The sequence below is a fragment of the Gavia stellata genome, chromosome 7 (genome assembly GCF_030936135.1).
Source record: "Gavia stellata isolate bGavSte3 chromosome 7, bGavSte3.hap2, whole genome shotgun sequence".
Taxonomy (NCBI): domain Eukaryota; kingdom Metazoa; phylum Chordata; class Aves; order Gaviiformes; family Gaviidae; genus Gavia; species Gavia stellata.
Genome location: NC_082600.1, coordinates 1,527,936 through 1,544,106, shown reverse-complemented (window position 1 = coordinate 1,544,106; position 16,171 = coordinate 1,527,936). Strand labels below are relative to the sequence as shown.

At 45.0% G+C, this 16,171-nt stretch overlaps 2 protein-coding genes across 2 annotated transcripts in view; one reads left to right on the top strand and one right to left on the bottom strand.

Annotated features, from left to right (window-relative positions):
• The window catches only part of TOGARAM1 (TOG array regulator of axonemal microtubules 1), a 45,154-nt gene extending 41,092 nt beyond the window's left edge, over positions 1–4,062 (bottom strand). The window contains exon 1 of the mRNA XM_059819449.1: positions 2,527–4,062. Within this exon, the coding sequence (XP_059675432.1) occupies positions 2,527–4,062 (1,536 nt within the window). The remainder of the gene's footprint in view (positions 1–2,526) is intronic.
• Positions 4,063–4,533: 471 nt separating this feature from the next.
• On the top strand, positions 4,534–15,733 carry KLHL28 (kelch like family member 28). Its single transcript, XM_059819401.1, has 5 exons — positions 4,534–4,548; positions 7,717–8,615; positions 11,236–11,679; positions 14,459–14,667; positions 15,258–15,733. Exons 2-5 carry the CDS (start codon positions 7,717–7,719, stop codon positions 15,419–15,421), a joined length of 1,716 nt encoding a protein of 571 aa, XP_059675384.1. The 5' UTR covers positions 4,534–4,548; the 3' UTR covers positions 15,422–15,733.
• Positions 15,734–16,171: the final 438 nt, after the last annotated feature.

Below are 16,171 nucleotides of genomic sequence, written 5' to 3'. Positions count from 1 at the left end.
TTTTCTCCCTGTAGAAGTATTTACATTGTCATCTACTGTATATACTACGTGGCAGCAGTGAAAGCAAAGCAAGACCGGTTAACTTCACAGCTTGAGTCCCCACATAGCAGCGAAGGAAAAGAGTTTCAAGAAAGTAACCTGCACTGATAGTCACAAATAGTTCCTGTTCAGAACAACACATTTACTGAATAAAGGCTGAAACTGATTCTGTGCTAATTCTGCAAAAATAGATGGCACAAACATAAGTTCTACATCTGTTCCTAAGCAGGAACAAAGTGGAATATTTGGCATAATACACAAGGATGTAAGAATAAATATGATCACAAAAGGAAAATGTTCATTTAAACTTGCAGTATTTGCATGATGTTATACAATTGGAAAAGTATTCCAAGGAGAAAAGAAGAAAACCTGCCATCCCACAACGATTCAGTCACACAGACGAATGTCGGGACGATGACGAGATGAGCCAAGGGGTTGTCAGACGTAGGAAGTTGAGCTGAAGATCTTTCTATTTTTCCCTGTTAGGCTTTACATACGGGAGGTAACTAGCTCTCTTACAGACAGCTTCCCGCTTATGATCTGCCCACCTTTGAGAGTAATACTTTAAACAAAACCAAAAACCCCACACATGCACACTTAGCACTCCAGATCCCCGGCAGTTAGGTTGGTTTTCATCCCGATACTATGAGATGGGATTTACACCCATGAAGTTCATACTACACATATAAAAATACACAGTCTAGAAAACTTTTATCATACTAATATCAAGGCTGTTCCCTAGTAAACAGAGTACCTCATTATCGCTGACTTGAAACCATGAGTATGTAGCTATTTCCATAGGTCAAATTTAACTTCAAGTTCACACCATTTCTAAATGCACTTTACATATGCTACAAAACAGAAACCATAAATTAATTGCTTTCTCTCCCGGGTTGAAAACTTTGGGCACTCCTCCCAATTTACAGGGATAAATAAAACCACATGTACAAAAAGGTTAAAAAAAAAAAAAAAAACATTTCCACAGCAGCTAACTGTGACCCAGAGAGAGGCCTGTCTCAGGCAGAGGACCTTCCAGCATTCCAAGCAACAGCCAGCTTTTGGTGCGTGTATTGGCGTGCTTTTTGTTCACAGTCTACAGAAAAACACAAACCCAGCCAGCAGCAAACAAGAGCAGTACAGAACTCAGCCCAATTTGCCTAGAGAATGCTGGCAATTAACTATTATTTCTACAAGTTGTATTAGTTAATACTGAAAAGCTGTTTGGAAAAGAAAAACCTTCCTGCTCTAGATGTGTTTCCTACATAACTTGTTGTCCAGACCCTATTTGCTTTGTAGATAACCCAAGGGAACTTAGTTGCCTGATTCATCAACTCAAAAAGATATTCAGACTCCTAAAGAGAGCTATAAAGGCAATACATACACCAATGAAGGACATGAGCATGTCTGCGTACAAGTATATTATGTGAACGTCAAATTTTTTACACTACAATATTGTCAACTCACGTTTCTTTTTATTAGGAGACTTTATTAAAAGTTAGCCTTCACAAAGCAGCACTGTTCATGACCTCGTCCAATACAGGAACAAGTTACTAAGGAACTAAGAATTAAATTCTGAATAGGGAAATGTGGTAGTGAGGAGTCTATTCTACACTGCTTTCAATTTTCTAAAAAGATCTACTTGCTTAAACTCACTCACTGGAGATCAAGTTATGATAAATTAAACTTGTCCAGTATAAAAAAACCCAACAAAAAACACACAACAGAAAACTCACCACACACAGACACACCCCCCAGGTGTTAAACACATGGATGGTATCCGAAACAGATGTCACAGAACAGAACCACTGCCAAAGTAAAAGGGACCTGAACAATTTTTCACAGGTCCTTTTGCAGCTGCCGACATGGTCAGTAAGTGATAAAATCAAAACTCAGGTCAATCAGAATTGCTACTTCACCAGGACCTACATTTTTCCGAGTTGAACCAGACTGAGGAACAAGGGCCACACAGACATTTGGCAACCCCCAGGTTTTATTAAAGGTTTTATTTATTCATTGCCAAAAAGCACTGGCTCAGCCACACTCCAGAGCTCTGCCTTCAAAGCCCGAGTTGACGCAATTTGTCAGTTTTCCTCCAAACAGCTTCTGTATTTAGGAAACTCTGCAGTCAGTTCTGAAACAGTTTCCTCACTCTTGCACTCATTCCCTGGGTTTTAGCTAGCCATTGTCAGAGAAAGGTCACTAGGGTTAGACGTAAGAAGTGCCTCATGGAGTCCAGCTAACTTAAAAGATGGGGTTTTTTGTAAGTGATACATTGTCTGGTTCCTACTAGTGTTACATCTGACATAAGGAGTTCTCAAATTTGCCTTCCCAGATCAGTGTACTTATAGAGATCCTTGCACATAAAATATTAGCAGTATTAGCCATACCTCGCAAATACCTGTCCTTTAGTAAGCCTTTGACAACTTTTAAATCTCCCTTTGGGACATGCCTTAGAACAAACGAGCCCAGTGAGCTACGAGTACATACCTGCTCCGCACTCTTTGTGAAAGGCATCTTGACTCCTGAACCACCTTCCCTGTCTCCGGCATGCTCATTTTCCCAAGGCAGTTTGTTTTTTCCTTTACCCGCACTCAAGACTCGTCTTGGACTTACTCCTTGATCGGCATATGCACCGGGTGAGGTGGAGTTTTGCAGAGCATCATCCCTTGCGTGATACCCACAGTAACTGTGTGCGCTCTGAGTTCTGTTGCCCATCAGCAACCAGTCTGTATCTGCTCCAGGGGGTAAACAGGATCCCCTGTTATGACCAGATGACGGCAAGGGCACAGCGTACTCTACAAACCCTTGGTCTACGAGCTTCGGCAAGGTCTTCCTGGCCAGCCTGGCCTGCACTGCATGCATCACCCCGTCCCCGTTGTCCTCAAGTTCCACGGCATCCACCGCCTTGAAGAGAAGGGTGGTTTTGCCTGGGCCCATGGAAGATGCCAACACAGCAAACGCCTCCATGGCAGCATGCCGGACCCTGCGCTTGCTGTCCACCAGTGCTGGAGCCAGCCCAAACGCCAGCTTAGCCAGGTCCAGCCCCTCGCTAGGGTAAGTGAGGAGGGCCACGATGCAGATGTTGACCACCTCCTCACGGACTTTGGAGTTCTTGTGCTGCAGGTGCTCCTGCTGCAGCAGCAGGTCCAGCACCTGCTGAGGACCCGCTGCCTTCATCAGCCGCAGGAACAGGCGGTTGTACTCCTGCCGGATGGCCAGCTTGTTGTCCCCCAGGACTTTAGCAGCAGCTGAGACCAGAGGCGCCAGGAAGGCCTGGACCTGGTCGCCCAGGCGCAGGGCCAGCAGATGTATCACCTCCAATGTTCCGAGCACCACCTTGAAGTTGGAGTCATCGAGGAGGGTGTAGAGGAAGCTGATGAGCCCCAGGAGGCTGGGGGCAGGTGTGGAGGCCACCGCAACCTGGCTGGCACCTCCAACCACCCTCTTCAGCTCCTCCACGGCTTGTGTGCGGTTCTTGTAGTCCTCCTGGTCCAGCAGGCGAGCGTGCAGCTCCGGCGGCAACAGCCCGAACTTCAGGCCGGTGCTGCCGGGCTGGGCGGGGGGCGACGGTGCCGTGCCCTCGCCGACCAGCCGGCCCTCCAGCAGGCACTGCCGGCCGGCGGGCGGGAAGGGCTCGGTGCCGGGCTCCTCCTCCCGTTGCCCGGCTGGCCCGGGGCCGCCCAGCTGCCAGGCCAGGCTGCGGGAGAGCTCACCTAGGCCACGGCGAGCGGCGGGCGGCGGCGTGAGGGCGCGCAGAGAGGCGGCGGCGGCGGGCGGGCGGGGAGGGCGGCCGGGCCCACGGCGCCGCCCGCGCAGAGCCTCTCCGCGCAGCGCCGGCCGCGGCCCCCACGGCAGCACCGCAGCGGCGGCGTCACCCTCACCCACCGCCCGCCCGCCGCGCTCAGGGCTGAGGCACGGCGGGAGCCGGCCCCCCGCGCCGCCGCCGCCCCGCGCCCCGCGCTCGGGGCCCGCCGGCTCCTCCATAGCGCGGGCGGGCGGCGGCAGCGCAAGGGCCGCGGCCATGGGCGGTGCGGGACGGAGCCGCCCCCGCCCCGGCAACGCCGCGCGGCACAACACCGCCGTCGCCAGGGGCCGGCCAGGACTGCGCCTGCGCGGCGCCTCCCACGGCGCGGCGGGCGGGGGGGGAGGCCGGAACGCGCCTCGCCGCCCCCCCCTCCCCACGCCGCCGCCGGTGCTGCGGAGCGTGGGTGCGCCGCTGCAGACGCCGAGAGCCGCGGGGCGGGAGCGGCGGTGCCGGGGCTGTGCCGCCGGGCGCCGGTGAAGCGGACCCGCCGCCCCACCCCTACGGCGTGGAGAGTGGCACCGCCCGGGCCCGGGGGGTTGTGGGTGCGCGGCACTTCCCCGCCGCTGATTGGGAGAGGGCGCGGGGCGGTGGTGGCCGGAAGTGACGCGTGCTGCTGCCGGGCGCTGCCGTACCAGTGGAGGCGAGCGAGGTGGCGGCTACCGCGGGCCGGGCCTCGCCGCGGCCTGCGCCATCCCCGCCCTCAGGTGAGCCCGGCCCCGCCCCACCGGAGCGGGGCCCCGCGGCCGAGCGGCTGTGTCCGGTCCGGCCGCGGCCGCCTCGGTGTCGGTAGCGTTGCCGCGCCCGTTTGCAGCGCGGCGGGGACTGCTGTTCCCCGGCTCGGTCTGTGGAGTGCGGGCGGGATGGAGCGGCGCCGTGCCGTGGGGTGGGAGCGGCCTCAAATGCTCGGGCGGGGGCTGCCGCCCTTCCTGGAAAGATATTGGTAAAAACGGAGCGGCGGCGGAAGGGTGTCAGCTCCGTCCCGGAGCTGTCGGCGGGGTGGCCGGTGCAGAGGCGCTGAGGATCCCCGTCCCACGGACTTCCCAGAGAGCGGCTGCGGAGGAAGTGGCAGGGAGGGAAAGGCGCTGCGGTTTTTTTAAGCCCTGCGCTCGGGTGCAGGGTGCTTCGCCTCTGCCCTGCGCCCCTCTGCCCCGGGAAACAGGCTGGGACTGGAGCTGAAACACAAGGGTTGAGCGCAACGGCGTGGAGGGCATAAAATTTCATATGCAAGGCAGTTTACGCTTGCAAATTATTTCTTGCACTTTTTTTGGCATGCAGAAGGTGTGTTTTGTGATGTGTCGGGTGGTTAGAAGCAAAGCTAGCTCGGCACTTAGGGCGAGCACTTTTGAGGTTTTATGCTCTCTAGTGAGTACCAAAACTAGACAAGTCGCTTACCGGCTCCAGCCATTTTGTGGTCTAAATAAGGAACTGGCGAGCGCTTAAATACTACCTTGAAAGAGAAAAGTGCCTGGAGCTCTTCCTGCTCTTTTCACATACAGAAAACGCTCTGTTCTGCATCGCTTACTGAGCATCGTCACATAGCACAGGTTTTAGAAGAGTAGTTCTTCAGTAAGCGAGCTTCGGTATTTATGTTTCTGGTTAACCTTTTTATTTCCGATAACTCTTTCCCTGCTATTCACGATAAGGTTCAGCTACAGACTGTGAAAAGGACCTGATAGTCCAGAGCCTAGGGGCAACCATTTGTGGGCATGGTGGTGTTGGGTTGATGGTTGGACTTGATGATCTTAAAGGTCTTTTCCAACTTTAGTGATTCTGTGAGCACAATTTGATGGACTAGCATACGTTCTTCAGGGCTGGTTAATGTTCCAGCTTCTGATTTCCTGCTCAACAATAAAATAAATACATGCAAATATGTGGTGTGGGCGAGCATTGCCATGCAGGAGGTATGTGAGATACAAGAGTAGGCATATCTACCAAGTTGGTACAGAAAGTTTTATTTCTGCGGAATAACATAAATGTGGTTTTTTATAACTGTTTTTACAGGTTTTGCGTCTGAACTGTAACCATTCCTTTTTCCTTCCGTGTGGTGTTACCCTGTGTCATGATTTCTGCATGTATGTACAATCAAGTTATGAACTGAGCGCAAACACAAAAGGAAAAGAAAGTGTTTTAAGCTGTTGAACAGCCCTTTTTTTTTTTTTTAACCCCCATATAATTTGTGCTGCAAAAATATTGTATGGAAAATGTTGTTGTATGGAATCTTGCCTTTTGCAAATATGCTTAAAATACTTTCTTTTAGATATGGTGGGGGTTTTTTTCCAGTATAGGGTTGTAATAGGAGAGGGATGAGCTTACTTATCTTTTAATGGGTAAGAGGTTTTCTATCCCTAGATGTAAGCCTTCGCTTCTTTTATCAGTGCTATTATGTTCTGTATTTAAATGGTGGCAACTAATTTTATTCTTTCAGATTAAGCACTTTATAAGTAGGCTCACTGCAAATTAGATGTCAGTTAAGGAGCTGTAAAAATGATGAACTTCTTAATAATAAGATAAAAGAAGTGGGATCTTGAATTTTGTGTAGTCATTTAGCAAATCAGAATTAAATGAGCTTTTCAGTTCAGAAATTGGATGGTTGCAGTGTTCTCTGTAGAACAATAGTTATGTTTCCTCCTGGTCCAGGATCCTGACGCATTCATACCCTCCACCCTCTCACCAGGATAATAATTCAGTCTGAATAAAGAACTGCAGAACTGCTTCTCCAACAGGTAGTGGTGGGCAGCACCATTTGAATTTTAATGGTACTGAAATTAGAGCAGGTATCACAGTGCCTTCAAGTGTCACGATGCAAACTAAAACTTTTTGGAAGTGTTTGGGGGTTTTGTGGAGCCGTAGGTAGAAAGGAGGATCCTTCTCTTTGCCCTTACTAGTGATGTTGGGAAGCATGGGGAGCTGCCGGTGCCATGAGGTGTGGAAATGGTGATGGACAGGATGCTCAGCCTGTCCACCTGGGACCCGCTCCCTTGCTCACCCTGGGAAGCACCTCACCAGCTCCTGCCCCTCGCCTCTTGGTGATGGAGGCAGGCTCAGCTCCCAGTCTTCCCCAGGTCTGGTCTCTCCAGAGGGCCAGGGCATGTCCGCTGGGTATTTTCTCTTACGGTGGAAGCCGCTCAGTGAGGTGAGGCAAGAATCTTCCCCTTCTGCTGTGCTCCTCTGCCTGTTCAGCGTACAGTAACCTTGGCTCCAGCACCCCTTTTCTTGCAACCCAGGGCCCCACTGGCTTGGTAGGTCTTTTTTGCCTCTTTGTGCAGAGGGAGGGGCTCTGCTGTTCTGGGCAAGGAAGGAGGAACAGGGAGCCCGTCCCTGCTGACTGGTGGGGCCCAGCCCGCAGCATTGGTCGGAGGGGAAGTGCGGCAGGGCTTGGCTGCCCACAGTAGCAGTGAGTAGGCTGCAAGGCGAATAGCAGAAAGTTGTTTAAGAACTTTGAAAACTTTGTCTCAAATAAGCCAGTTCTATTCTTTATTTATCGCTATTTATTTTTATTTCAGTCACTGTTCAGTTCTCTCAAATATCTGATGTAGGATCCTATCATGTATTCAATGCTTCAGATAATATGCATTTTACTCCAGAACAAAAAAAAAACAACAGGTGGTGGTTGGTTGGTTTTTTTTAAGTCAAAGATTAATATAGCATACACTATTAATAAACATCTGATTGTCCTGGATTTAACTTGCATGAAAAAGCATAGTACATAAGGATTGAAAAAGTAAATTGGAAAGTAATAAACCTAATTAAGATAAAAGCAAAAATGGAAAAATATTTTTTAAATGTTATGTATGGCATGTCTAAGTAACATGAGTAATGAAGCTGTTGAAACGAAGCCCTGAGTAATGTGTTAAAAATTCTGTTTGTCACAGATGGACCAGTCGTCTCCAACCTACATGCTTGCCAACTTAACCCACTTGCATTCTGAACAGCTTCTGCAAGGCTTGAACCTCCTTCGACAGCATCACGAGCTCTGTGACATTATCCTTAGAGTTGGAGATGTCAAGATCCATGCCCACAAAGTGGTGCTTGCCAGCATCAGTCCATACTTCAAAGCCATGTTCACTGGGAACCTTTCCGAGAAGGAGAACTCAGAGGTGGAGTTCCAGTGCATCGATGAGGCAGCCCTGCAGGCCATCGTGGAGTATGCCTACACAGGAACTGTGTTTATCTCGCAAGACACTGTAGAGTCGCTTCTTCCAGCTGCGAATCTTCTCCAGATCAAACTGGTAGTGAAGGAGTGTTGTGCATTTCTTGAAAGCCAGCTTGATCCTGGCAATTGCATCGGGATTTCTCGTTTTGCAGAGACCTATGGCTGCCATGACCTCTACCTGGCTGCTAACAAGTACATTTGTCAAAACTTTGAAGATGTTTGTCAGACGGAAGAATTTTTTGAGCTTACGCATTCTGAATTGGATGAAATTGTTTCCAATGACTGCTTGAATGTTGTGACAGAGGAAACTGTTTTTTATGCACTAGAGTCCTGGATCAAATATGATGTACAGGAGCGACAGAAGTACTTAGCGCAGCTGCTGCATTGCGTTCGGTTGCCACTGCTGAGCGTTAAGTTTCTTACGAGGTTATACGAAGCAAACCATCTCATTCGTGATGACCATACTTGTAAGCATCTGCTAAATGAGGCCCTAAAATACCACTTTATGCCTGAACACAGACTATCCCACCAGACCATGTTGATGACACGACCTCGCTGTGCTCCTAAAGTTCTTTGTGCCGTAGGAGGAAAAGCTGGACTGTTCGCCTGTTTGGAAAGGTAAGTAAGAGGAAAGTTGTTGCAGCACTTGAGTGGTGTGATGTTCATGCACGTTTGTTATCGCCCTGGGTCAGGATTAAGACAGTCATTGAAGAGCTGTGGTTTGCAGGACTGTAGTTACTGCTTTCCTTCATAAGAACCCTTAAGTAGATTTTTTTTTTTTGAGCAAGGACGAGCACTGAATTCAAAATGCTTTTTGATTTCATGAGCAATCTTCAGTGTTACGGGGTTTTGTTTGTGCCAACACAAATAGCTATAAAATCTTACCATTTTAATTCTGTTGATTGAGAATTTGGTTAATAAAAGTGGTTAATTAGAGTTTGTATGCTGCTACTTTATCCTTTCAGGTCTTTTCATCTTACGTAATGTTTCCCTGATCTATTATTATTCCAGACAATCAAATCATAAAATTTAACCTAATATATGAAAAATACGCTTCCTGATAATTCCAAGGACTTCTGAGTTAAAATAGACTTAATCAGGGAAGAGCGAAGAGGTAATTTTTAGCAATGTCACGTTCTTGATCATAATGTAATCGTGACTTTAGCCTCTGCTGCTGAGTAGGTATCCATATCCATGGTGGCAGAAACAGGTAAGGGCCCATCGTTCTTTAGCTGGTTTTCAAAGAGAACCTCCTCTTTAGTTACTAGAGTAGTTGGTTACATCCCTGAGGCTAATCATGTGAGCAAAAGGAACTTAATAGAGAGAAAAATAGCTTTCCTCCCCATACTGGTATGGTTGGGTTTACTTTTAACTTTGTATTAACATTTCCAGAAATGGTAGTTAAACTATGTGTGGGTCTGCATATATATGCATACGTACTCATACACATATAGAGCTTTGATGTTGAATGTACCCTTATTAATGCAGTAAATGTTTTGTGTTAAGGCAGACTGCCCGAACCAGTTCTACAGCTGAACTCTGGGATAACGTTTTACTCTGAGATAGTCTTTTCTGTGACAGTTCCATGCATATATATACATGCACTTAAAAACCTGGGAAGATCTGTATGATCTTTTTCCCTGTGTTTAGAGATGTTGTCAAAGTTATTTAAAGTTAACTTTCCCGATAATAAGTATCGATAGTAAACTAGATGTTGGGACTGGGAATTGTTGGGCTTATAGATTTAAAAAATAAAGGGGGGTTTGTGCTTAATAAAAGCTCTGTTTGTTTGAGAGAATGAAGTCATCCTCTGATATTCTTCAGCTCTGTTTCTTTCACACCTGCTTCAATGATTGTAACAATATTACATACCAATGTAGTTGGGGTTATTTTAATTTTTTTTAAACAAAAATGCTCTTTACTACTATTAACCATGTTTTAATGCATACAAAAATTTGCTCTTCCTTTAACTTATTATTCATATTAGTTTTTCCTAAACTGTTGTTTCAGTTAATACTGAAGTTTAAACAATTGCTCTTGACATACCAAAAAAAAAAGTCACAGATCGATTAAACAAATAATACCTAATACAATTAAAATTGTGAAGTAGGAAACCTTAATTCCACTATTCTCATTCTACTTGTCATTTCTACTTGCAGGAAGGCTGGTTTTTCACTTACAGTTAACCCCTGCTTCATCATAACAAAATTACTTAGAATATATTTAGTACTGCTCTTTTCTAACTGGGCTGCTGCTGTCAAGAGCCAGTCTGGTCTTTCAGCAATCCCTGCTTCTGGGTTCTTAGTGGCTATCAGCTCTCCAGTGCCTTCATTTTCCTGCATATTTTTTGAACAGATCTTATTTCCTGTGTACCAGATACTCTTTTAAATAATTTAAGTAATTTATTAACGAAACTATTCAGGTAGATTGACTAGTCTTTATACGTGACAGGCTAGAGACACCATATCTTAACACTGAGTATAATTGAAAGAAAATGCAAATAAACAGTATTTTGAAAACAGATTTATCATAGAGTCATAGAATAGTTTGGGTTGGAAGGGACCTTAAAGCTCATCTAGTTCCAGCCCCCCTGCCATGGGCAGGGACACCTTCCACGAAACCAGGTTGCTCAAATTAGTTTGTTCTACTTTGACATTTCGTTTAAATTATACAGTGCATGTAAAATATGTATTTACAAAACTACAAACTGTACTTTCTAAACGTACGTTTGTACGTGTATATATAGACATGTGCTTCCCCCTCTCTAATTCTCCCTTTCATTCTCCCTCCCATCTCTGTGGCTCTTCTGATGTATTTTTTTCAGTTTACCCTTCTTATCCCTTTGGTTTGTATTTTTAGCTGACCCCAGTCACAGCCTACCTCCAAAAGCTGCTGTAGCATCAGCACTGTATTGTCTTCCCTCGCGTTATCCACGATGCTGTCCTGCCTTCTCTGCGGTCTGCTTGGTTTGTACTTTCAAAATTCATCATTTCAGGTCTCAGACTTGGCGCTGTGGCTACTTGCTGTGTTGCTGCATCGCACTTTAGGCTGTGAGACCCTGGGTTTTTAACTCTTTAGAACAGTGAACAGCATTTGATTTTAGCTTACGTTTGGGCTATTGGAAGAAACAGCAAACATCGGATGGGATATATGAAATTCTCTTAAGACTGTGTTCCTTGATGCTCATTTGCACTTCACAGTTAGGTTTGCTCACATAATCTTTGTTTTTCTATTTCAGTGTTGAAATGTATTTTCCCCAGAATGACTCCTGGATAGGCCTGGCACCTCTTAGCATTCCCCGCTATGAATTTGGAATATGTGTCCTAGACCAGAAAATATATGTTGTAGGAGGGATTGCAACCCACGTGTGTCAAGGCATCAGTTACCGAAAGCATGAGAATTCAGTGGAGTGCTGGGACCCCGATACGAACACTTGGACATCTCTTGAAAGGATGTTTGAGAGCCGGAGTACTCTGGGAGTGGTAGTTCTGGCAGGAGAGCTCTACGCCTTAGGTGGCTATGATGGGCAGTCTTATTTACGAACTGTAGAGAAATACATTCCTAAAGTGAAGGAATGGCAGCTAGTGGCCCCAATGAACAAAACAAGAAGTTGTTTTGCTGCAGCTGTCTTGGACGGAATGATATATGCCATTGGTGGTTATGGTCCTGCCCATATGAACAGGTATGTGCTTTTGATGTGTGTAGCTCGATGTCATAAGCTGGAAATCGGCAAAACTCATTGTTAAGCTTGTGTTCGGCAGCCAATTAAAAATTATTCTGAGATAGATTGGTAATCCACAGTGGGCCTCATTAATCCTTGTTCTGCAGTATCAGTCTGATAATTCAGCTGGGAAATCTTTATTTTAACTTACCTTCACGTGTTGCAGCTCAGAGCTGGTTTGTTTGGGGTGGTTTTTTTTTTTTAGTCCTTAAGAAGGGGTAAAGACAAAGATGTATATACATATTACTAAGCAAGGTGGTGCAGACACCTGACCTTGTAGCCACCCAAACTGATTAACTCAGCAGATCAGTGTAGTGTGGGCTTATTTGCTCAGGCCCCAAGGTAGTGTGCTTGTATCTGCGTCCTGGTGCTGCACCTCAGTCACTGAGCTCTCCGGAGAGGCTTGCTCAGCACCGTGCCAGCGCTATGTGAATCCTTGTACCTCAAGCCTGCAAAATATTAGGATGCGTGGTTAGCTTTAACGTTTAAAACGCTGATCTGAAATGAATAGGATTTTTCACACGCTTAGTATATGCAAAATAAATATATACCTCAGGTGGAATCTTAAAGTAGACTTAATGATACTAGTAAAGTTCAGGATGGTGGTTACCGGTCTGGCTCCTGAGCAGAAGTGGGCTTGCTGCAGAGCTTACGTTCGCAAAGAGGTTTCCTGGTACCAGCATGCTCTTTAATTATTCTGTTCCATATTGCTCTCTATGGATGGACAGAGACATTTAGTTACGCAAAGAAATCGTTTGTATTCTCTTCTCTTCATTAAAATGGGAACAAATCAGCCGTATGTCCCTCCAGGAAGCAAATTAATAAACTACAAGTCTAAATAGCTGAATAAAGAATGCAAATTAAAATCTCGCTTACAGGAAGGGATAGAATAATTGTTTAACAGAGTAGTATAACAACATTGCACTAGTCATTAATTGTACTTACTTTTTATACTTATTACGTTTTTATATAAAACAGTTTGTGAAGCAAAGGATTGGTTTCCAAATAGAAAAGTATAGCTAAGTAGTTTTCACTTGGAAAATGAAAACAATTTCTTAAATTACTGAAATACAAAACAGCAATAAGTTAAACTGTTTGGTATGGTTGTGACAGGATTTTATGAAACTTAATGTGACATTATTTGAATTTCTTGTATTTTAAATTATGAACTGTAATAGCAATTGAAATACTTAATAGACGAGCAAGCCATCTCTATAAGTTTTCTGTTGACTCTAGGATTTCCTCACATGGGAATTTGACTTGGAATAATTAAGCTGCGCTATTGTCCTGTGTGGTCGCTCTTAGTTCCATACCATCTTTGTACCATACAGAACTATCAGCTTTAGTAGTAGATTGGGAGTACCAGGAGTTACTGCGGGACCTCTGGGTGCTCACTCCACTGCAGCCTTGTTGCACAGACCATAAAAAAAGGAAGATAATCAAGCCCTTGCTCTTGCCAGCAGTGGTTCCCTAAAGTTGAATGCTCAGTCTGCACACAGGCCTTTGAAACGTAAACTCGATAACCTCCTTTCAGGAAATGTAAGACTTATCACTGGAGCAATAGGAAATGTCTTTATCAAGCTGGTACCTTTAAAGGGAAGGCTCTTAACAACATTAAAATTCTGTAGTAGCCTCACTCCTTGTGCCACATCTCTCTTACTCAGTCAGAAAGGAATCTCTAGCAGCTCCTGTAGAGTTATAAGAATCTGGTATTTCATTATTTGCCTTTTTAAATTTAATTTACTTTTTACTGAATAATTTTGGGTTTATTGAATTATTTTTTTTAATTTTTTTTAAGAGTGTGAGTAATACGCCATGCCATACAGTCATTACACTCATACAAGCTCTAGAATTAAAAGAAAGCTGACTGCTCTGTAATTAAGCACCTTTTCTCCAACTCTGTAGTTCTTCTGATTTTTTTTCTTCCCCTCTTTTCTGCTCCCTCGTGCTACTGAAGCTACACTTTGGGCAGGGAATGGCTACGTGCCGTGAGTGTGTTAATGACTGACCATCTGTACAGCTCCAGTGATTAAAAAAAATAATAATGATGATGATAATTCATTTCCATTTTACCCTGAAGGCCTCTTCTTTCCTTAGTGTTTTGATCAGCCACCTCTTTGCTGCTTTTCCTGAAGGATATGCTCTCCATATTTTTTCCTCTCTGTCGTTTTCAGGCAAGCCTCCAGGAAGTTTTTGATTTGATGTGTTACCCAAATAGATACACTTCAGGTCTGCATTGTGTTCAGTTTTGCATGAGTTGCTTTTTTAATGAATAGCAGCAGTCATACTTGAAAGAGCTTTCGGTTCTGAGGCCAGCTTTGAAAAGCCTTGCTTTGTTTCAATATGTCACCTAAAGATCCAGGGTAGTGGCACGAGGACATCAGAAAAGTGCCTGAACTGCAGTCGCTGTGTCAGGATGAAATATGCTAAAACTGCTTTTTGGCAACCCTCTGTTGAGAACCTCCAGCTGCTTTGTGTTGTCGAAGGACCCTAGGATGGGATTGATGCTTCTGAGGTGATAACACTGGCTTTAGTTTCTTGAGTGCTACCATTGCATTGTGCAAAGCAACCACGCCGCAGAATTTTCCGTCAGCTCAAGCACTCTGTAGCGTTACTCCTGTGTGTAGTAGTATTGGTTGGCAGAACTAGATGTACCTCTGACAAATGCAGACTTCTTGTGGAGTGAAATTCAAATGTCACTAAAATCCAAGCCTCACAAGTTGTTTGTTTGTATTTGCAGCATGGAGCGTTACGATCCAAGTAAAAACTCGTGGGAGACAGTCGCTTCAATGGCTGATAAACGAATAAACTTTGGTGTCGGTGTCATGCTGGGCTTCATTTTTGTAGTAGGTGGACACAATGGTGTGTCTCACTTATCGAGCATTGAGAGATACGATCCTCATCAAAATCAGTGGACTGTGTGTCGACCTATGAAGGAACCCAGAACAGGTAGGGACATACAAAACTCTCAGCAGTTAATCGAATACCCTTTCAGAAATAAACTGCTGTTTGACCTGACAGCAGCTGCAATAAAGTTGCAGTGACTTGTCTACAGAGCGTTGCACTTCATCTATGAATGAAGATCACTTGATCAGCTCTGTGAAAGAATGAGTATTTATTTCTCTATTTTTAATTACAGTCCAGTTTATTTTTTTTACAGCTCAGTATTAATAATATGAAGTAATATTTCTACTCTACCTTCTATTTTTTCATTGATTTTCAGTGAGTTTCAGCAATTCTGTGGTTACTGTTCTATTGTATTTTATTTTACGTTGAGACTCAGTAATGCATCCTCTCTTCTGTCTCCCTGACAAGGAGTATTGGGATAGAAGAGCATAGCTTTGTCATAGGAGAGGGTGCAAGAAGAGTCAAAAAGGAGTGTAAGACGTGAACAGAGAATGACTCTTCATTTACACCCATCTTTACACTTGTCTGTTCAGCCTTCAGGTTCCGGGGGGGGGGGGTTCCAGTTAGGAACAAAAATGCTACTTATTTCCACACTTGGTGATCACGCAATCTTGGTTTTTTCTTTCCAATAGGAGTTGGTGCAGCTGTAATTGATAACTACCTTTACGTAGTTGGAGGTCATTCGGGGTCATCCTATCTGAACACTGTACAGAAATACGATCCCATCTCGGATACCTGGCTGGACTCTGCTGGCATGATGTACTGTCGATGCAATTTTGGTTTGACTGCGCTTTGATGAAAAGCAGGACTTTACGGACCTGATGCAAAGATGGAGCTTAATCTGCTTGAAAATAAACCCTGCTAGTGGAGACCATAAGCTGCATTTTCTGAAGCTGGAAAGTTGGAGGAATGTGGTGAAGTTGGGACTGAAATGAGGAAGGATTTGTTTTCTTCCGGTAATTGGCCTTTGTTAGTTTAGTGACAATGGGCAGAAGGAGTGGAAAGCTTGTTTACCAGCTGGGTTTAGATAGCGTCCTGTCAATGGCAGTGAATTTTGGGAGTACTGTACATGCCTGGGATATGGTTAGAAAACTTACTGTATATCTAACCCTTTCACTTTCTAGAGCTTTTCTCTCTTCCTCCTGCCTACTATGAAATATGAAGTTTACTGTGCTTGGGGTGAAAGGTGAGTGAATGTGGTGTATGACTGGACAGTTTGCTGATAGTTGTCTGGTTGCGTCTTCATATTAAGAAAATGCCAGTGCTTCATAATTTTTTTTATGAACAGTAACTAAAGGGCTGCCTTGTTCCTGTATCTCAAGGTTTGTAAATAACAAATGCCATAGTATGTTGCCTGTACACTCTCCTTTGTTACCTCCTTACTGGTAGGAGGGCTGGGATGATAATTAGTAACTACTAAAAGAAATTTACAAGGCAAATTTATTGCCTCTTAATGAAATTTTTGAATCTGCTGAAGAGAAATCACATTTCTAGCTTTCCCTTATATTTTCATTTTGTGGATGAGTGCTAGATTAAATGACTTAAT

Coding starts and splice junctions, on each gene's coding strand:
- KLHL28 (XM_059819401.1), top strand. CDS start 7,717: ATGGACCAGTCGTCTCCAACCTACATGCTTGCCAACTTAACCCACTTG. Junction 11,680..14,458: donor GGTCCTGCCCATATGAACAG/GTATGTGCTTTT, acceptor TTGTATTTGCAG/CATGGAGCGTTACGATCCAA. Junction 14,668..15,257: donor TATGAAGGAACCCAGAACAG/GTAGGGACATAC, acceptor TCTTTCCAATAG/GAGTTGGTGCAGCTGTAATT.